The sequence below is a fragment of the Erinaceus europaeus genome, chromosome 1, assembly GCF_950295315.1.
Source record: "Erinaceus europaeus chromosome 1, mEriEur2.1, whole genome shotgun sequence".
NCBI classification, from domain to species: domain Eukaryota; kingdom Metazoa; phylum Chordata; class Mammalia; order Eulipotyphla; family Erinaceidae; genus Erinaceus; species Erinaceus europaeus.
The window spans coordinates 71,748,625-71,770,633 of record NC_080162.1 but is presented as its reverse complement, the minus strand read 5'-3'; the positions used below and the strand labels follow the sequence as shown (position 1 = coordinate 71,770,633).

Sequence of the window (22,009 nt, the reverse complement as noted above, 5' to 3'; positions counted from 1 at the left end):
ATAGGCTGCATTGATGACTCCCTGGTGACATGGTGCACTGGTGTTTGATAAGCCTGCATAAGAAGGGCTTAAGCCTGCGAATAACTGACAGAGTGGGGTGGCCAAACGAGGAGGCAGCAGCTGGAGAGGTGTAAGCTACATGAGTTGACCCAGAAGTCCCAGTGTAAATGAGAACACAACTTTTTAAAATTTTAATTTATTCCCTTTTGTTGCCCTTGTTGTTTATCGTTATTGTTGTCATTGCTGCTGCTGCTGTTGGATAGGACAGAGAGAAATGGACAGAGAAGGGGAAGACAGAGATGGGGAGAGAAAGACACCTGCAGACCTGCTTCACCGCCTGTGAAGGGACTCCCTTGCAGGTGGGGAGCCAGGGGCTTGAACCGGGATCTTTATGCTGGTTCTTGTGCTTTGCACCAAGTGTGCTTAACCCCCTGCGCTATCGCCTGACTCCCGGGAACACAACTTTTATGCACATTTAAAGCACACACCCACAAAGCAAGATACTTTTCTCCTCCTTTTCCTCCTTCTCTAGTAAAAAGACATAAAACAAACAGAATGGAATGACTCTCAGGGCAGGAAAATGAGAAAGAGATGTAAAGATAAAGGAGAATAAAGTGAGGGATCTGGCAGAGGGGAAAGAAAAATGATCTCCTGAGAGTAATTTCTGAAATTCCTTTAAATGTAGACAAAGACCATCTGTGTAGAGATAAAAGCTAAAATATGCAAGGCCTGGGGCGAATATAAGTGCTAACATGATGGGGTTCTAAATATCTTCTATTTGGACTAGATTACACAGTCCAGATGGCTCTAGTGGCCCTAATGACCTGAACGCTGGGTGGGTATCTTTGCCTGCCCTCCCTTTCCTCGCCCTCCCCACCTCCCCAGCCTGCTCTGTTGGGGGTGGGGATCCTTGTGGCCTGGCCTGAAGCATCCGGATCAATAGGGAAGCGCAGAGGAAGCGGTGTCAGCCCAGGACTCAGCTTCCTACAGATTCACAACAGCACCCCGCCCCCCACACCCCCAAGGTACTGGGAGCAGTTGAGTAGAATGTCGCAGACTTAAGAGGGTTGAGTGTAAGGGACTTGAGAAAGACCCCAGGGGCAAGGAGCGGGGTGGCGTCTGGAAGGGGTACTTCGGAGGGTCGATTCCAGGAAGCCGGAAGGGGCGCTCTTCCCAGACTAGGGGTTGGGGGCTGGGGGGTATCGCAGATCTCTACACCAAAAAGCCTGAGTCACAAGAGAGGAGGGAAACCACATCAGGCCGAGAGGAGGCGGCGGCCTGTGCTAGGCAGGGAGGTCCCCAGGGGTGCAAGCAGGGCCAAGGAGGCCGTGTCAGCAGACCCCCTCTACCCCCACCCAGTGGCTAGGAGGGAAGAGGCTGCATCCCGCCGGGGCGCCTAGAAGGTTAGGTAGGGGCTGCTGTCCTGCAGTGGTTACGCGAGGTTGGGCGTGGGGAGGGAAGGTCACAGTGGGGATCCCCGGAGGGCGCCCGCACCGCACCCTTCCCTAGACTAGAGGTGCCAGGGAGAGCGCTGGGTGCTGACTCTGGAGGCAAAGCGAGGCCGTGGCGCCCGAGGCTAGGAAAGAAACCTAAGTCTAGCGGAGAGTGAAGGACAGCTGGCACTCACACCAGGAAGATGCTAAATCCCCGCGGAGCATGGCCAGCATTCCGGAAGTCTGCACAACGATCCGTAGACCGAAGATGCAAGGCGCGCCCCCTCGCGGAGATTCCCAGCTCCTGCAACTGGGCTTGGCTGGGGGCCGGGATGAAGAAGCTGGAAGGTGAGTGTATCCTAGAACCCACTGTCATCATAGTGGAGGCTTGGTTGACTCCACCTCTTGACCCAAATGGAGAACAGAACTCCTGAGAATCAACCCTGCTGAAGAAGGGGCCGAAGGGAAGGAAGGGCCCAATCTAACTAGCCTCACTGAGCCTATAACTCTTAGTCCTAGTCTGATACCCCGTTCCTCCCGCAGACGGCCTTCTGACTGTTGTGAGATTCTGTAGAGGTCTGGATGCAGACAAGCTTGGAAAAGTTATTTGTTGAGCAACCATCTCTGTATTCTGAAGCTGACTCTTGCTTCCTTTATACTGACTCCTTATCTTTCACATATTTTTTCATCTTAAAAATAAAATGCAACAAGGGTAAAAAAGGGAATAAATAAATATTAAATATATATTTTTAAATAAAATAAAATAAAATGACGAGAGTCGGGCGGTAGCGCAGCTGGTTAAGCGCAGAGGACGCGAAGCGCGAGGACCGGCGTAAGGATCCCGGTTCGAGCCCCCGGCTCCCCACCTGCAGGGGGGTCGCTTCACAGGCAGTGAAGCAGGTCTGCAGGTGTCTATCTTTCTCTCCCCCTCTCTGTCTTCCCCTCCTCTCCGTTTCTCTCTGTCCTATCCAACAACAACGACATCAATAACAAATTGACCCATGTTGCTACATCTATTAATAGTTTGTTCAGTATCAGCGTGTGCTGTCCTATTGTATAGGAAAATAACGATGTATTCATTCTCTTGTTGATGGAGATATGGCTTGTTTCCAAGTTTTGGCTTCTTTGAATAAAATGCCTATGAATAATATTCTTGTACAAGTCTTTTGAGCAACAGATGGGAAATTGCTAGATAAAAAATATGTTAATGTTCAGCTTTAATAATGCTCCACAGTAATTTTCAAAGTGATTAGTACCAACCAGTGATTCCACTGCCTGTTTCCCCATCAGTTTCATTGCTTGGGATTTTGTTCTCTCCTGGTCATCAGATGTGGGATTTGCATCTGTTTCTCATTTTCACTTTTGCTTGGGTGGTTTCTGAGAGGAGGAAATACCATCTCAACATGTCCAAATTACACAACTCCTTCCATTTTAAAAAACACAAGACAAGACTGCCTTACCGTTAAAAAACAAACAAACAAAAACCTGGTGCTAGTAAGTTAGCGCACCTGGAAGGGTATCTGTTGAGCCCCTGGGCCATCGCATGAGAACATTACTAGGGGAAGCCTCGGGCCTGTGTTGTCTCTCCCTCTCCATCTGAAAAAGCTAGCCCTGGAAACAACTACCACAAAAATTTATTTAAAAAATGAATTAATATATTTTTCTAATTATTAGAGACAGTGAAAGAGACTACAGCACCGATGCTTTAATACAGTGGAGGTCAGACAAAAACCGGGGCTGCACACATGACAAAGCAGCACACTACCCAAGTGAGATATTTTGCCAGACCTATAATTTGCTATTTTACTAAACTAAACTATATGATCATTCCTTCCTTCCTTCCTTCTTTTTTCTTTTCTTTCTTTCTTTCTTTCTTTTTTTTTTTTTTTACATCTTATCCGGACGGTTAATGGTTTACAGCAGTTGTCTACAAATGGGTGCCATATCCTCACTCTGCATCATGAGTGTCTGCAAAAAAAAAACTCACTCCCAACCTAGCTCCCTCAAGCTCTCCTCTTCCATTCCCTCCCCAGAGTTCCTCGCTTTGGTGCAGAACTCCACTCCAGTCCAAATTTCACCCTGTGTTCCCCCTTCTGACTGTCTCCCAAGTTCTACCTACATGTAGAGTTATCTAGTTTTCATCCCTCTCTTCCTAACCCATCCCACCCAACACTTTTCCTTCAGTTCCAACCAAAGTGAGGCAAAGATTGGGATTTTGGGGGTCGGGCGGTGGCGCAGTGGGTTAAGCGCCCATGGCGCAAAGCGCAAGGACCGGTGTAAGGATCCCAGTTCGAGCCCCCGGGTCCCCACCTACAGGGGAGTCACTTCACAGGCAGTGAAGCAGGTCTGCAGGTGTCTATCTTTCTCTCTCCCTCTCTGTCTTCCCCTCCTCTCTCCATTTCTCTCTGTCCTGTCCAACAACGAACAACATCAACAATGGTAATAGTAATGGCCACAGCAAGGCTACAACAACAAGGGCAACAAAAAAAGGGGGGGGGAATGGCCTCCAGGAGCGGTGGATTCATGGTGCAGGCACCGAACCCAACAATAACCCTGGAGGAAAAAAAAAAAGATTGGGATTTTAGAGTTACTTTATTTTTATTGTTGTAATTTATTTATTTATTTATTTATTTATTTATTTATTGGCTAGGGACAGCCAGAAATTGAGAGGGAAGCATGTGATAGAGAGATAGAGATAGATGGCTGTAACACTGCTTCAGCACTTGCAAAACTTTCCCCATCAGGTGGAGACTGTGGGCTGGAACCTGGGTCCTTGTGCATGGTAACATGTGCTCAGCCAGGGGTGCCACCACCCTGCCCCTTTCTTTTAGATTTTAGAGTTTCTAGTCTAATATCTAGGTCTTTGATAGTAGGTGTTGGTTCACCAACATTGTTCATATCACGGTCCATTTCCCCTTCCTTTCCCTATTTGCTTCTTTCGTTGCTGTTTGTGTTCTCAATTCTAATCTGCCATTAACAACCTCAAATGGAGTTCCTAGTGGGTCGGGCGGTAGCACAGTGGGTTAAGCACAGGTGGCACAAAGAGCAAGGACCGGCATAAGGATCCCAGTTTGAGCCCCCAGCTCCCCACCTGCAGGGAAATTGCTTCACAGGCAGTGAAGCAGGTCTGCAGGTGTCTGTCTTTCTCTCCCCCACTCTGTCTTCCCCTCCTCTCTCCATTTCTCTCTGTCCTATCCAACAACGATGACATCAATAACAACGATAATAATGACCACAACAATGGTAAAACAACCAGGGTAACAAAAGCGAAAAAATGGCCTTCAGGAGCAGTGGATTCATAGTGCAGGCACCGACCCCGGCAATAACCCTGGAGTTCCGTTGCTTCTTTTAATGCAGGACTCCTTACAGTAATTCTTGCAAGGCAGGATTGGTAGTGGTGAATTCCTTCAGTTTCTTCAGTTTCTATATGTTGGGGAAGATTTCTCCTTCATACTTGAAGAATGATTTGGCAGGATAGAATATTCATGGCTGGCAATCCTTATCTTTTAATATTGTGAATATATTATTCCACTCCTTTCTTGCTTCTAAGGTTTGTGATGAGAAGTCTGATAGGAGCCTAATGGCTTTACCTCTGTTTGCATGGTTTTGTTTGTTTGTTTGTTTGTTTTGTTTTGCCTGCACTACGAATCCACTGAAAAATGGAGGCCGTTTTTCCCCATTTTTGTTGTTGTCATTATTGTGTTTATGTGTGTTTATGGTGGTGCTGGGGATTGAATCTGGAACTTTGGAGTCTCAGGCATGAGAAATTCTTTGCATATCCATTATGCTATCTTCTCCCAGCCACTTTTTTTTTCTCTCTCTAAAATGTTAAAACTGTAGATGAGCCAGGGAGATGACTTGGCAATATTGTACATACATGAGGTCCTGGTTTCACTTCCTAGGCCACTTAAAAAGAGGGGGTAGGAATAAGGTGGTGGTGTACCTGGTTGAGTGCACTTGTTATCATGTGCAAGGACCGAAGTTCAAGACCCTGGTCCCCACCTGCAGGAGGGAAGGTTGATGAGTGGTAAAGCAGGGTTGCATGTATTTGTCTTCCTCTATATCACCCCTCCTCTCTCAATTTTTCTGTCGTATCACACAAAAAGGAAAAAATATGATGCTGGAAGAGATGAATTTATTTTTAATTAATTTATTTTCCCTTTAGTTGCCTTTTTTATTATTGTTGTAGTTATTACTGTTGTTATTGATGTTGTCATTAGATAGAACAGAGAGAAATGGAGAGAGGAGGGGAAGACGGAGAGGGGGAGAGAAAGATAGACACCTGCAGACCTGTTTCACCGCCTGTGAAACGACTCCCCTACAGGTGGGGAGCCGGGGGCTCGAACCAGGATCCTTAATCTGGACCTTGCACTTTGTACCACGTGCGCTTAACCCGCTGCACTACCGCCCAGTCCCCAAGAGATGAATTTATATAGGCACTGAGTCCCAGAGATATACCCTGATGGCATAAGATTAATAATTAAAAAACTATTTTAAAAAAAGGGCTAAGAAGATAGCTCAACCTGCTAGAGCACCAACTTGCTAACCTGAGGCCCTGGCTGGGTTGGGTGTGGGCATCACAGGTTCAGTCCTTGGCACTACATTATGCTAGAGCTGAGCAGTAGTCTATTACTATCTCTTCCTCTTCCTCATCTCCCCGTCCCCATTTTATTTGATAGGACAGAGAGAAACAGAGGGAAGGGAGAGATAAAGAGGGAGAAAGATAAATACCTGCAGATCTGCTTCACTGCTCATTAAGCGTCCCCTTTGCAGGTAGGTAGCAGGGGCTCAAACCTGGGTCCTTGTACATCGTAACCCTCATCTTTCAATATCTTTTAACTTATGAAAGTGTAAAGGAACTAGAATAATAGGGGGAAAAAAAGCACTTTCATAAAAGGTCTGGGGAGATAGCATAATGGCTACACAAAAAGACTTTCATGCCTGAGGTACCAAGAAGTCCAAGTTCAATCCTGCACCACCTAAGGAAAAATTATGCTCCTAAGGGAGCAATTATGTATAAATATAGACAGATAGTTGTAGAGATGATGGTTCCCCTTGTCTACAACCTTGGGGAACTATAATGGCTTGCAATGAGGAGACTGAATATTAGAACTCTGGTGTGGGAATCGTGTGGATTTAAACCCGTTTGACAAGTAATTTTGTAAAATAAATACATAAAACAAAAAAAAAATAGAAAAAACACTTTGATAACAATGAAGTTTCAGGGGCTGGGCAGTGGCTCACCTGGCTGAATGCACAAGTTACCAAGCACAAGGACCTGGATTCAAGTCCACAGTCCCCACTTTCAGGGAGAAAAGCTTCGCAAGTGTTAGGACGGCTGAAGTTTCTTTCTTCCTCTCTATTTCCCATTCGCTCTAAATTTCTGTCTGTTGGCTCATATCAATCCCCTGCACCACAATAAGCCAGAGCTGTGCAGTGCTCTGGTATTTTTCTTTCTGTGTCTTTCACTCTCTGCATCTCTCTCAAAACTAAAATAAATAAAATACTTTAAAAAAAAACAGAGAATTTGGAGGAAACTACAACCCTCATACATCAATAGTAGGAATGTGAAGTTGGACAAACACTTTGGAAAGTCATTTGGCAGCTTCATGATACAATCATTTCATTCCTACTTATCTATCCAAAATATTTGAAAATATATGCTATGTAGGCACTGGGGAAATAGTACAGTGATTATGCAAAAAAGACTTGCAGGGCAGGATGGTGGTGCACATGGTTAAGTGCACACATCACAGTGCATAAGCCCCTGGTTCCCACCTGCAGGGGGAAATTTTCATGACCGGTGAAGCAGGGCTGCAGGTGTTTCTCTATTACGTATCTCCTCTCCCCTCTAAATTACTCTCTGCCTCTATCTGATAAATATGGGTTGGGCGGTTGGGCGGTGGCACACTGGGTTAAGCACACATAACATGAAGCACAAGGATCTGGATTCAAGCCTCCAGCTCCCCACCTGTAGGGGGTGTCACTTTATGAGGCTTGAAACAGGTCTGCAGATGTCTATCTTTCTCTCCCTCTCCCCTGCCTCTCTCAGTTTCTCTCTGTCTTATTCAATAAAAAGGGAGGGTGGGGGGAGTCGGGCTGTAGCGCAGCAGGTTAAGCGCAGGTGGCGCAAAGCACAAGGACCGGCATAAGGATCCCGGTTCGAACCCCGGCTCCCCACCTGCAGGGGAGTCGCTTCACAGGCGGTGAAGCAGGTCTGCAGGTGTCTTTCTCTCCCCCTCTCTGTCTTCCCCTCCTCTCTCCATTTCTCTCTGTCCTATCCAACAACGACGACAACAACAATAATAACTACAACAATAAGACAACAAGGGCAACAAAAGGGAATAAATAAATAAAATAAATATTAAAAAAAAAAGGGAGGGTGGGGAAAGGCCTCCAGAAGCAGTGGATTCATAGTGCCAGGACAGAGCCCTAGCAATAACCATGGAGGCAAAATAATAAAATATTTTAAGGACTGGGAGAGAGCATAGTGGTTATGCAAACAAGACTTTCATGTCTGAAGCTGTCAGGTCCCAGGTTCAGTCCCCAGCACCACCATAAGCCAGACCTGAGCAGTGTTCTGGCCTTTCTCTATGTGTCCTTCTTTTGTATCACACACATACACACACACACACACACACACACACACACACACACACACTCTTTCACTAAAATAAAACAAATATATATGTATATGTAGATATTAAAGGCTTTCATGCAACAGGTTCCAAAGACCCAGCTTCAATCCAGGAACCACTATAAACCAGATCTGAGCAGGGCTGTGGTTGAAGAAAAAAAATTAAAAGAAACAGACTAATACATAAACATTTGTAGCAATTTTTATTTATATCAGCTCAAATTTAAAAACAATTCAAATGTCCTTCAGCAAACAAGTCAACAAACACTGGCATAGCCATACAATCGGCAATCTAACTTATAAAAACAATGAACGGGAGCCGGGCAGTGGGTTAAGCGCAGGGACTAGCGTAAGGATCCCAGTTCGAGCCCCTGGCTTCCCACCTGCAGGGGGGTTACTTTACAGGCGAAGTAGGTCTGCAGGTGTCTCTCTTTCTCTCCCTGTCTTCCCCTCCTCTCTCCATTTCTCTCTGTCCTAACAACGACGGCATCAATAATAACTACAACAACAATAAAAAACAAGGGCAATAAAAGGGAAAATAAACATTTAAAAAATTTAAAAAACAATGAACTAATGACATCTATAAAATGGAAACATTTCCCACATTGTTCCATTAATCTTATTGATTAGACTGATAGAAGCCAGATTAGGGGAAAAAAAAAAAAAGAGTACCTATGAGAATGATTCCATCTATGTAAAATGCAAATTGATCTATAATAACAGTAGATCAGTATATTAGTGGTTTCTTGGCAGATGGGGACAGAGAAATATGAGGTTGAGGGAAGAGGTAAGAAGGGACTGGAAAGAGGGGAAAGTTAAATTTTGTTATCTTGATTGTGGTAATGGTTCCATGGTGTTTATATGTCAAAATTTAACAGGTCAAATGTCTGTCAATTATACCCTACTAGAGAAATTTGTCTTTCTTTCTTTTTTAATATTTATTTATTCCCTTTAGTTGCCCTTGTTGTTTTATTGTTGTAGTTATTGATGTCATCGTTGTTGGATAGGACAGACAGAAATGGAGAGAGGAGGGGAAGACAAGAGTGGGAGAGAAAGATAGACACCTGCAGACCTGCTTCACCGCCTGTGAAGTGACTCCCCTGCAGGTGGGGAGCTGGGGGCTCAAACTGAGATCCTTACGCAGGTCCTTGCGCTTTGTGTCACCTGCACTTAACTTGCTGTACTACCGCCTGACTCCCTAATTTTTTATATTCATTTTCCCTTTTGTTGTCCTTGTTTTTTACTATTGTTGTAGTTATTATTGTTATTACTGATGCCGTTGTTGTTAGATATGACAGAGAGAAATGGAGAGAGGAGGGGGAGACAGTGAGGGGGAGAGAAAGAGAGACACCTGCAGACCTGATTCACCGCTTGTGAAGCGACTCCCCTGCAGGTGGGGAGCTGGGGGCTCCAACCTGGATTCTTATGCCGGTCCTTGCGCTTCTCACCAAGTGAACTTAACCTGCTGCACTACCGCCCGATTACCAGAAGGATTTTTTTTTTAAATTTATTTTCCCTTTTGTTGTCCTTGGTTTTTATTGTTGTTGTAGTTATTATTGTTGTTGTTATTAATGTCATCATTGTTAGATAAGACAGAGAGAAATGGAGAGAGGAGGGGAAGACAGAGAGGGAGAAAGACACCTGCAGACTTGTTTCACAGCCTGTGAAGCGACTCCCCTGAAGATGGGGAGCTGATGGCTCGAACCGGGAACCTTGAGAGTCCTTGCGTTTTGTGCCACATGTGCTTAACCCGCTGAGCTACCGCCTGACTCCCAGAAGTTTTTCATAGTAGGTTAATTTCCTTGACATCAAAAGTTTTATCTTTCTCTAGTACACATGGTAGACATGCCTAAACACTAAAAAGTGAGCTCACCACACAGTCATTGTAAGGGAAATTAATAATGTAGCAGGAGAATAATGTTGGAGAACTTCCAGATTGTTTAAAATGTTTTGAATAGGGGGTCAGGAGGTAGCACAGCGGGTTAAGCGCATGTGGTGCAAAGCGCAAGGACCAAGGTAAGGATCCTGGTTTGAGCCCACAGCTCCCCACCTGCAGGGGAGTCACTTCACAGGCAGTGAAGCAGGTCTGCAGGTGTCTCTCTTTCTCTCCCCCTCACTGTCTCCCCCTTCTCTCTCCATTTCTCTCTGTCCTATCCAACAACGACATCAGCAACAACAAACATAGTAACTACACCAACCAACAAAGGCAATAAAAGAGAAAATAATACTTAAAAAAAGAATCTTTATAAAAAATAACTACAGCAACAATAAAACAAGGGCAACAAAAGGGAAAATAAATAATTTTAAAAAATAAAACAAAATGTTTTGAAAAGAAATTCTACTAGTTTTCTTTCTCTTACAAAACACTGATGTCACAAGTGAAGTGCTCATAGACCCCCCCCCCATTGCTTAGGAGTGCTTTGGCAAAACAATGGAATGGAATAGCTCAAGCTCTTCTCTAAAAACTTGAAATTTCATGAATGAGAGGGAGCCAGCATCAGACTGTTTATTAAATGATATATGGTTTTTCATATAATGAAGTTTGAGTCCCATCACATTTAACTGACAAATAGTACACCTGCCAATTGGGGAAACAGATTTTCATAATTTTTACAATTTGCATGAAACAATTTAAATGCAAGTAATAACTTTACATGGTAATTTTTACTTTTTTATTTCCCAATCATGAGTGAGTAAAATCTATAACAAAGAGTCAAACCTTATAGTGTCTTGGAATGTATGCTTCTATTACAACAAACTGAAAATAAAATTTCTGTCCATTCTATTCTTTTTTTTTTTTTTAAGGTTTGTTTTATGAGAACAGAGCACTAGCCCAGTATATACCTTACCAGGGGTGGAATCTGAGGCTTTATGTAAATATGCAAGTCCTATGCTCTACCCCTGAGATACCTCCCTGGATGTTCCCTTCTATCCTTATGCTAAAACTTCAAATCTACCTATACAGGAATGTTGAAGAAAAGGTTATACAGTGGGCAAAGATAGAGCTACATAACATGAGAACATGGAAATACAGATGAAGAATTACAGAGATAGCACACTGAACAGTCTCAAACATACTTACCAAGAGTTTTAGAACTAGGATATGAAAGGCATAGAAAGTCTAAGACTGGTGAGCAAAATTTTAAGAAAACAGAATCACAGGTAACAGAATGGGCCCTTTGGGGCTAGGTAAGTCATAGTAATTTTTCTTGTAAATCAATCCAGGTATAAAAATTTTTTCTCTAGCAACAATGAGAAGTCCTAAAATCAAAGATGTAAAAGTGTCTGGATGGAGAATGTTTTGAGGAAAGGCAGAAGATTTAAAAAAAAAAAGGATTGGGCAAACTAGATGCAATTGAAATGAATGTTCCAAAGACAGGGTTTCTGTAAATTAAAAATTTACTTTTGCAAAAAAAAAAAAAAAAAAGTAAAGATTATTTACTCATATCTTCCTAGCAAGGGCTTTCTTTTCATTTTTGCCAATTTGTAACAACAACAACAAAAAAGCTTGTTCAGAAGCTGTGCTGGTGCCTTTGCATCCTGTTATCAGTTGATTCTCAAATGCCTTACCGAAGATTTTATTCACAGCCTGTACCAGCTTCCCCAGCACTGGTGTTTGTTAATGGCTTACTGAGTAGAGCCCAGGTCTTACTGTGCACTAAGGTCTTAGGATCAAGTCCCAGTACACATGGGAGCATAATGGACTATACCAAGAGATATGGATGGATAGAAGTGGTTCTGTAGGGTCTGTCTGTCTGTCTCTCTCTTTCAAAAAAATTTTTTTTTAATTAGGCTTGGAAGGCTACTCAATGTATCTCACATGTATGAGGCCCGGGGCTCATTCCCTGGTGCCACATTAAAAATTTAAAAAGTCTCCTTTCATTTGCACTTAGTAGATTGCAAAGAATCAATACTTTTCTCCTTTTGTGTGAGATGTTTTATCTTTTGCCAAGGGTAAAATTTCAATAGCCAGCATGGAAAGGTAATATAAGAAATCTGCATCCCTCTCTTCCATCCAATCATATTTCAAGGTTATTGGGTGTGCTTATGAGTACCCATTCATTGGGGAAACTGACGATCCTTCCTAGCAGACTGAATCCACATGGATCCCAGTCACTTTCAAAGCCAGCAACAAGCAGCTCCTGACAGCTTTCAACCTGACCTGTTGACTGGCTACGGAAGAAGGGCAAACGCTAGAAGAAGAAGGGTGTGCTTATGATCACTTTGTTTTCCTGCCCCACCTATCAGCCCATAGCTCCAGCCCCACCCAAGGCACCACTTAGCCTACACCCTACCCTCGATGCTTAGCAAAGTCATCAACACAGGGTCACCCTATACTTTCTTAATATCCTTGCAGTATTTGGCAGAGTCCCTACTCATTACCTAGGATTTCTCCATCTCCTCAGTTGCCCCACCTCTTTACCTAGAAGTTGGTCTGTGTTCGTTTTTCTCCTGCTACACATTACATCTAATTTAACAAAATGGTTTCTAAGTAAAAAACGGTTCCTAATCAGTCTCCCACTTGGATTTGGAAGCTTAATGTAGTTCTAGGCATTTCTAGAGTGCACATCACATGCCAAGAATTGTGCAAAATAAGCTATGTATCTTTCTGTCTACATGTTGAATGTACGCCCAAATGTGCGAGATTGGTCTAAGTAAGAATTACCCAGATCCAAATTCCACATAAAACCAGTCCCTGGTATTTCCTAGTTGCAAAGAGCTGCTGACTGCAGGGGACAAGATCAAGTTCAAGAGCAGTCCCTCCTTCTCCATCTTTTTCTAAAGTAGACCTTCAGTATCTAAGATGAGAGTGAGTACATGAGACAGCAGGAAGAATACATTCAATGGTTCCTAATGGTGTAGCGTGGTCAAAGACCCAAGGCTGGAGGAGGCCCAAGGGCAGTCTCCCCAACGTTTACAATGATGGTTTGGGAAACAGCCCCTGCCCCCACCCCACCTCTCACACACAGGAAGATGCCACTCTGTTCCTCCTTGGATTTATTGGTGACAGCAATGGGTGTCAATGCTGGGAAGAACACATACCCCAGCCCAGCATTTGTGGTAGCAAGCAAGCAAGCCAGCAAGCAAGCAAGCAAGCAAGCTGTGCCAGCTCATCAACACAGCCAGCTCAAGATTCAGCCAGCTCAGGTCACATCTTTGAGTGGGCAGGAGGCCGTCTGCCCAGTTCATATCTATGGATTAGTCTGTTGGAGCGTCTAAGCCATTGCCTGTAGGGACCCCCCGTCCTTGGCACACGGTAGGGGCCATTGGGTACACAGCGTGGTCTTCCCCGATGGACCACCGGACCCCGGTGCTGACCACGAGGCACACGACTGGGAACTGGAGGTGGCAGGGGGCCAGGCACAAATTTCACTCGAGGACCACATCCTACGAAAGAACCAGTTTTTATCAGAAAAGCATTCTAGCAGCACCAGGTTAAGTGCACATAGTACGAAGTTCACATGCAAAAGGATCCCGGTTTGAGGCCCTGGCTCCACACCTGAAGGGTGGGTCACGTCATAAATGACGAAGCAGGTCTGTGGGTGTCTATCTCTCCCCCTCGCTATCTTCCCCTCCCCTCTCAATTTATCTCTTTCTGTCCTATCACAAAAAAAATCAAAAAAATGGCCGCAGGGGTAATGGATTCATAGTGCAGGAACCAAGCCCCAGCAATAACCCTAGAGGCAAAAAAAAAAAAAAAAAAAACAACCTTCTAGTCAGGATGAGCCAGCTCTGCCTCCAAGCAGCTCTAGTCCTCATGGGATGTGTTTCTCTGGGCCTCAGTTATCCCATTTGCAAAACAGCAATACCACATCCCCTACCTCCAAACCAAGACACTGTGACAATGAGTTGACCAAGTCCATAAATGGTATTCCAGACTCAATGACAACTAAATTCAAACCAGGGGGCATAGGGGTACCCAGTTCCTCTTACCCTACCCACCCCCAGGTACAGGAAGCAAGGCAAGGAGCAGTGTGAGGGGGAGATTTTGAAGACATTTACCTAAGTGAGGTGGTGAGAAGTCCTCCATTGAATCATAACTGAAGAATTCGTGGGGTGGGAAGGGCTGGCTTGGGAGAAAGGGAGCATTTTGGGGCACGGGTGGGAAAAGGGGAGGTGGTGAGGGCCGAGAACAGGGGTGGGGAAAAGGCATAGGAGAGACTGGAGGTGGGAGCAAGGCCAGCTTCTCCCCAAAGGCTGGGGGCTGCCTTCTCCTCCTCTGGAACAGATGCTGCGACTCTGGCCAGCTGGCAGTCCTGAGGTCTGGGGATGAAATAGGTATTTGATCTTATTTTTTAAGTTTTTTTATATTTATATTTCTTTTTTCTTTATTTTTCTTTTTTTATATTTCTTTGTATTTCTTTATTTGGGGATTAATGTTTTACAGTCGACAGTAAATACAATAGTTTATACATGTATAACATACAACCTCCACTAGATCTTCTGCCATCATGTTCCAGAAATAGGTATTTTAGGAGGGTGGGTGGTAGTGCAGTGGGGTAAGTGCACATGGACCAAAGTGCAAGGACCGGTGTCAGGATCCCGGTTCAAGCCCTGGGCTCCCCAGGGCTTGAAGAAAGAAAGAAAGAAAGAAAGAAAGAAAGAAAGAAAGAAAGAAAGAAAGAAAGAAAGAAAGAGAGGGAGAAAGAAAGAAAGAAGAAAAAGAAAGAACCGGGTATTTTATTATTTTTTTTATATTTATTTATTTATTCCCTTTTGTTGCCCTTGTTTTATTGTTGTAGTTATTATTGTTGTCGTTGTTGGATAGGACAGAGAGAGATGGAGAAAGGGAGGGGAAGACAGAGAGGAGGAGAGAAAGACAGACACCTGCAGACCTGCTTCACCACCTGTGAAGTGACTCCCCTGCAGGTGGGGAGCCGGGGTTCGAACCGGGATCCTTAGCCGGTCCTTGCGCCTTGCGCCACCTGCGCTTAGCCCGCTGCGCTACAGCCCGACTCCCAAACAGGGTATTTTAAATAGATCTTGGAGACAGGATACCCTGAACTTGAACTGCCCATAATGCTAACCCTCTTCTTCCTCCTCTGAGAAAACAGATGCACCAGGCAGGAGGTCCTCTGTCCTCTACCTAGTTTCCCTCATTCTTTCTCATTTCAGATCTAGCTCAAGATCCAGCCCTTCCTTTTCATCTTTCTCAAGTCTATCCATCTGCCTCTGCTCTTACCTCATGCTCCCCCTCCAGAGTCCTTTCCCTCTGTTCAGTTCCTGCATCTATAGTTTTAGCTTCTCCCTAGTTCCTGCCTACAAACAATACATGGGCAGAAAGATCCTGAACTGAACAGACATCTCACTGGGTAGGGCACCTTTCTTGCCATGTGAGTGGCCCAGGTTTAAGTCCTGACACCACACAGGAATGTCTTGACACCCAGAAAAGCTCTGAAACTATGGCGTCTCTCCCTCTCTGTCTCTCTACATGGATGATGAAGGGACCCAGAAATAAGGTAAATCTCACATACATAAGATTCTGGCTCCAGAAAATAAATAAAATAAAAATTAAATTTCTTGTCACTACCTTTCCCGGGTCCTCTTGTCCTTTCCAACTTTCATAATGAGTATTTTACTAAGCTTCCATTTCCTCATCAACTACTCAGTCTCTTACAACCCTACCTCATCCCATCAACATTTCTTCTACCAAACATAACTGCTTTGTGACAAATATGTTTCTCCTGCCTCCCAAGCTTCACTGAGATTTCATACCTACATGATTACACTGCTTCTGCAGACTGTTTTGTTTGTTTCATGGAGAAGGTAAAAGACACAAAGGGAAAAACAGAGGAGGAGGAGGAGAGATAGCAGAGCACTGCATCACTACTCATGAAGCATGCAGCATGTTATCACAGTACCATCCATGCTATAGCACCTTGCTCCCTTTCCCTAAATAATGAGAGCCATGGGCAGTGGCACCTGGTTAAACGCATACATTATCAAGCACAAGGACCGGGGATCAAGCTCCCAGTCCCCACCTGCAGGGGGAAGCTTCACAAGTGGTGAAGCAGGGCTGCAGGTATCTGTCTTTTCCTCTCTATCTCCCCCTCCTCTCTCAATTTTTCTCTGTCTCTATTAAATAAATAAAATTTTAAAAAATAATGAAAGAAATCAGCCTGGGGAGACTACTGAGCAGTGGCCTCATGCATGTGTGAGGCCCTGGGTCCATTCCCCAGTGCTGCATCAGAAAGACAAATTGCTGATTTTCAAGCAAGAAAGAAGATGCTAGACTTCCTCTGGTTGTATGTGGTGCTGAGGATTGAACCCAGGACCTCAGGCTTGCAAAGGATGCACTGTGTAGGGTGAACCACTACTTGGCTGCACAAAGTATGCCCAGATCTCTACTTTCTCCTCCACAGTTCACAATCAAGTCCTGAGTTTCCACTTCTATTGGGCAATACTGTCTCCACATTTGCTCCATGTTTTCACAGTATTTCAAACAGACCTTCCATGGATATGAGGGTTATCTGGCTGCGACACCTGTCACTCCACTCATTGCTAGGGTTGATTCAGCTGATCTGGCTGGCAAGGTGAGTGTCCCATTCCTCCCTCACTGCTCCATGTGAATCATTTCCAAAGCTGTGCATTCAGTCAAAGAGGATAGCCTTCCCTAAATCAAGATGGGCTGGTATTTAGTCAGAGTATGTGAGTAGCTGTGCTCCCCCTGCTAGGACCTCCAAATAAGCTCTCAAACAGGCCTTCCCTGATAAAACTTAGCAAATTATTTTCCTACCCAACAAATCCTCATGACATCCCTATTTCTATTTTCTTTTATTATTAATTATTGAATAATGACAGAGAAACTGACAGGGGAGTGGAAAATAGGGAAAAAGACAGAGAGACACCTGCAGCCTTGCTTCAACATTTGTGAAGCTTTCCCCCCTGCATGGACTTGAACCCAGGTCCTTGCTCACTATAATCTATGAGTTTAACCAAGTACACCACTGCATGGTCCCCCCCCATCCCTATTTCTATAGCTTTACACTAAATTTAGAAGACCTATATTACTACAAATTAGGCTCACAACCCATCCTCTGTTGAGGAACATTTTTCTCACCTGAAAATTAGAAAAGTATAGAATGTCCTAATTCACCTCCCAGTATGCCAACTCCTAGCCACCAACTCCCAGAAGTCCATGTCTGGCATTTCTAGTCTCTCTGTGTCTCCAACATCCTCTAGTATTGCTGCAAACAACCTCCTGATATGATTCATGTTCCAATTCAACAAGCACTACCCTGTTGGTACTATCTGGACAGTGACTATGCTGGGCACTGGGGCTGAAAGGGGTTAGTTGCCAACCAATGAGACAGGGCAAGACCTTAAGGGACAAAACTGAGAACAGAAGCTATGGAGTATGTCCCCATTGAGTATGCAGGAGCTGAGAGATCAACAGTTCCCACAGGGACGTGTTTTCTTTCTTTTTTTTTTTTATTTATTCCCCTTTTTATGCCTTTGTTTTATTGTTGTAGCTATTATTGTTATTGATGTCGTTGTTGTTGGATAGGAGAGAAATGGAGAGAGGAGGAGAAGACAGAGAGGGGGAGAGAAAGACAGACACCTGCAGACCTGCTTCACCATCTGTGAAACGACTTCCTACAGGTGGGGAGCCAGGGGCTCGAACCGGGATTCTTATGCCAGTCCCTGCGCTTTGCGCCACCTGTGCTTAACCCACTGCGCTACCACCCAACTCCCAGGGAAGTGTTTTATTTCTAATGCAGCCCAAAATGCCCTCCCTCCCATTGTCTTTCTATACCATGTCTGTACCTACTTCAAAGTACTTCTATTTCCTATTATGTGTAGGGTTAGGCTTTTTTTTTTTTTAATGATGCCTTATATGAGTGATGCTTGTAGACTCAAATCACATATGTGACTCAGCCATGTATAAGAGAAATTCAGACTGGATTGTGGCTACGTGTTCTCCCCAGATGCCCTCAGGTGTCACAGTAGTCCCTCACTCCCTGTGTTCCCTCACTCCCTACCTGTGCTGTTCTTACCTGGTGATTTTTGTATTAATAATCAAAGCCTTGGTGATTTTTATATTAGTGACCAAGGCCTTGGTGCTTTTTGTATTAATAATCAAAGCCTTGGTGATTTTTGTTTTTATGATCTAAGCCTTATGAGACTATAAAAATAAAGTTCTGCCTAAGCATGGTAGAGGTACCTCTCTCCTGCTCCTGAAGCAGTTGGTGTGCCTCTTACTTCATTCTCGCCGACGCCCCTCATCTTTCAGGATACCCTAATAACCTGTTGGGGCTGGCCCCCAGCAAGTATCTGTCTCATTCAGTTTCAGAGCTGTGTACTGAGGGTCCCCTGTGCGTTAACACTCTCCCCATGATGGTGGGCTTACCAGAAGGATAGCAATGCTTGGGTAGCTCCACGCCCCAGGCATCAGCCACATGGATGAGAAGCAAGTGTGAGAGGTGACGGTGGGCGTGCTGGTCCCAGTGAACACCATCATGGTGCCGATGCCGTACTGCATGCCGGAAATGGAAGTGGAGGTCTAGGACATCAAAGCAGTGGTCCCCAGCCAACTTGGCGCTATAAAAGTTCCCTTCAATCACATCCCGCCGCAGAGAGCCAGCTAGGGGCTGGAGCTAAGTAAAAAAGTGCAGCATCTCAGAGCCACAGGATAAAGCAAAGTAGGGATGAAAAGTACTCTACCGATCAGCTGTAGCCTCCTCCATTTCTAGGGTCCCTATCACTTGCCTCTGGCAGAAGAAAACCCCCAGTGATCCGCTTCCCCAGTGGCATTGCCATATTCCACACCAGCAGGCAGGATTCTGGCAGCACCTGGTTCATGCGCACAAACACCTGCTCCAGGTTTTTCCGGTAGCACTCCATTGAGCATTGGCCATATCTGTACAACAGCACATAGCATGGGTGAGAGCACACAGGCAGGTGAATGGCCTCTCCGCCCCCCACCAGTCTATCCTTATCCCCCAGTTCTAACCTGGAAAGATCCCAGAGGCAGGAGTTGATGATCACCAGGTCTGGCGTAGGCCCATATGCCAGCTCCTCTAGGATGACCTCCAGGTACTCAGAGTAAACTTGGGTGAGGAAGTAGAAGCGCACAAGGTGGTGACCAGAAGCGGAACAGAACTGACGAACCTCCCGGTAATGTATTCCATTATGCAGCTCACCCAGCTGACCCCCAGCCACCAGCTGGTCCTGTTCAAAGCTCAGCTCCCCCTGCATAACACCCCAATTGATCAGGCCTATGCCAGGGAGAAGGAACCTGTCAAATTAGGCTTTGTGCCCACCCACCAGTGGAATGGGTGCTTCCTTTCCTTCACCTTGGCTTTCAACTGGGAGACTGTGAGCAGTGAATCTTTCTGGAGCAGGAGCACCAGGTCCTTGTACACAGCTCGCTGGACTGTGGGGAGACAGAGATGCAGAGGCTGAGGCAGAATTCACCACACCCTGGCTCCATCCCACAACTGGGGGTGCCTGACACCACATCTATGTTGTGTGAATTTAGGGACAAAAAAAGAGTGTGGTTAAAAAGTTTTGGCATATTGTGGTCCGGGAGGTGGCGCAGTGGATAAAGCATCGAACTCTCAAGCATGAGGTCCTGAGTTTGATCCCCGGCAGCACATGTACCAGAGTGATGTCTGCTCTTTCTCTCTCCTCCTATGTTTCTCATTAATAAATAAATGAAATCTTTTAAAAAAAGTTTTGGCACTGCCTCTGTTCCTGCTAGCTATGCACCACCCTCCAATTTAGCATTCTGTGACCCATGATGACCTGGCAGAAGTTGATAATTTCACCCAGGAGATAGATAACATAATCCACCTCTCCCATGCAGGAAATAATAGAAAATCGTCATCGAGAAAAATGCTGGTCAAAGATCGGGTAAAAAAACTGAACATTGGGACACCGGGAAGTGGCCCAGCAGATTAAGCACACGAGGCGAAGCACAAGCACAAGGACCAGCGTAAAGATCCCGGTTCGAGCCCCCAGCTTCCCACCTGCAGGGGGGTCCCTTCACCAGCGGTGAAGCAGGTCTGTAGGTGTCTATTTTACTCTCCCCCTGTCTTCCCCTCCTCTCTTGATTTCTCTCTGTCCTATCGAACAACAATACTAACAACAAATAATAACAAGGGCAACAAAAGGGGGGAAAAGCCTCCAGGAGCAGTGAATTCATAGTGCAGACACCATGCCCCTGCGATAACCCTGGAGAAAAAAAAAAAAGATTGAACATGGACCAGGAAAACAGCATAGTCATTATGGAAAAGACTTTCATCTCTGAGACTCCCATGCTCCAGGTTCAATTCCCAGCACTATTATTTGCCAGGAATGAGCAGTGCTCCGGTTTAAAAGAACAGATATTTATTAAAAAGCTGGACAGAGGGGGTCGGGCGGTGGCGCAGTGGGTTAAGCGCATGTGGCGCAAAGCGCAGGGACTGGCGTAAGGATCCCGGTTCGAGCCCCCGGCTCCCCACCTGCAGGGGAGTCGCTTCACAGGTGGTGAAGCAGGTCTGCAGGTGTCTATCTTTCTCTCCCCTTCTCTCTGTCTTCCCCTCCTCTCTCCGTTTCTCTCTGTCCTATCCAACAGCGAATTGCGTCAACAAGGGCAATAATAATAACCACAACGAAGCTACAAGGGCAACAAAAGGGGGAAAAAAAAATGGCCTCCAGGAGCGGTGGATTCATGGTGCAGGCACCGAGCCCAGCAATAACCCTGGAGGGGGAAAAAAATTAAAAAATAAAAAAAAAAAGCTGGTCAGAGGGAGATAGCATAATGGTTGTGCAAAAAAAAAAAAAAAAAAAACTTTCATGAGATCCCAGGTTCAATCCTCAGCACAACCATAAGCAAGAGCTGCTCAGTGCTCTGATCAGAAAAAAAATTATATATATATGCTTAAGGGATATATATATATATATATATATATATATATATATATATCCCTTAAGCTAGGTAGATTATCTGTTAGGATACCTATGAATTGACATAAATAAATGGAAAGGGGGGAAAAAACACCCTATTGGATTGGAACAAACTAGGGGTTGACAGGAGGTCTGTGATGGCGGCAGAGAGCAAGACGGAGGGCATGGGGTAGGGAAGTGTGATCCTAGAGGAGCACTCACTTGAGTCCCCTAGGATGACCACGAACTTGTTGTGGAGCAGCTGTTGCACTTCGGAGGCCTGGAAGTGGCCCATGACGCTTCGCAGCGGGCGCCGAGGCTCCCGGTTGTCCAGAAAGAAGACCATGCCTCTAACGCCGCAGCCCACGCCGCAGCCAACAGAGGCTGCGGGGAGAGGCCACTAAGTCCTGCGAAGACAGAAATTCAGTGCAAGCTGGGCTGCGCAGGGCTACAGGCCAGAGGTGACGCTGCTAGACTGGGACATATGACAACACCAGCCGTGGTCTCATCTGGCTGCAGAGACAGGAGATCTCCGGGTCGCTGGGGAGCCTCCCGCGCGCCGCCGCCCTGCACTTCGCCACGTGCTCGCCGCCGCCGCCGCCACGCGCATGCGCAAACGGCCGCTCGTGCCAATTACCGAGTCCCCAGGCTCTGCGCGTTTCACACGCGAGCAAGGCAAGCCCGCTCGCCAGCAGCGAGCTCCAAGGCTCGCCTAAAAGAGAGTCGGTTCTGCACAGTTCCCGCCCCGCAGGGCACGTGCGTCCAGGCCAGCAGCCAGCAGTCTGTGCGCAACCCGGCACCCAGCGCTTGCCATGCATGCGTCGTGGTGGCGCCAAAGGCTCTTCGGGTCTCAGCACCTGGAGTACTGATGCTCAAAACTACCACTTCCGGTCACCCATCTCCAGCCCTGTTCGAATCCCAACGCGGGAGGGGACAGGAAGGCGGTGGGGAGGGGATGACCAGAACTGGGCCCACCCAGACGGACACTAGGTCGGGGTGTGGGTTGGGTTTTGGCGTCCGTCCAGTGCCATTGCCCACAGTAATAATGGCCGCAGCGGCGGCCTCACCA

At 45.8% G+C, this 22,009-nt stretch overlaps 1 protein-coding gene across 1 annotated transcript; it reads right to left on the bottom strand.

Moving 5' to 3' along the window:
* Positions 1 to 13,167: 13,167 nt before the first annotated feature.
* PCED1A (PC-esterase domain containing 1A) lies at positions 13,168 to 21,909 on the bottom strand. The gene is made up of 7 exons (XM_007539586.2): positions 21,163 to 21,909; positions 19,368 to 19,447; positions 19,025 to 19,263; positions 18,781 to 18,931; positions 18,422 to 18,668; positions 14,074 to 14,334; positions 13,168 to 13,458 (listed from the first exon to the last, which is right to left on the bottom strand). Exons 1-7 carry the CDS (start codon positions 21,284 to 21,286, stop codon positions 13,220 to 13,222), a joined length of 1,341 nt encoding a protein of 446 aa, XP_007539648.2. The 5' UTR covers positions 21,287 to 21,909; the 3' UTR covers positions 13,168 to 13,219.
* Between the last annotated feature and the right edge of the window lie 100 nt (positions 21,910 to 22,009).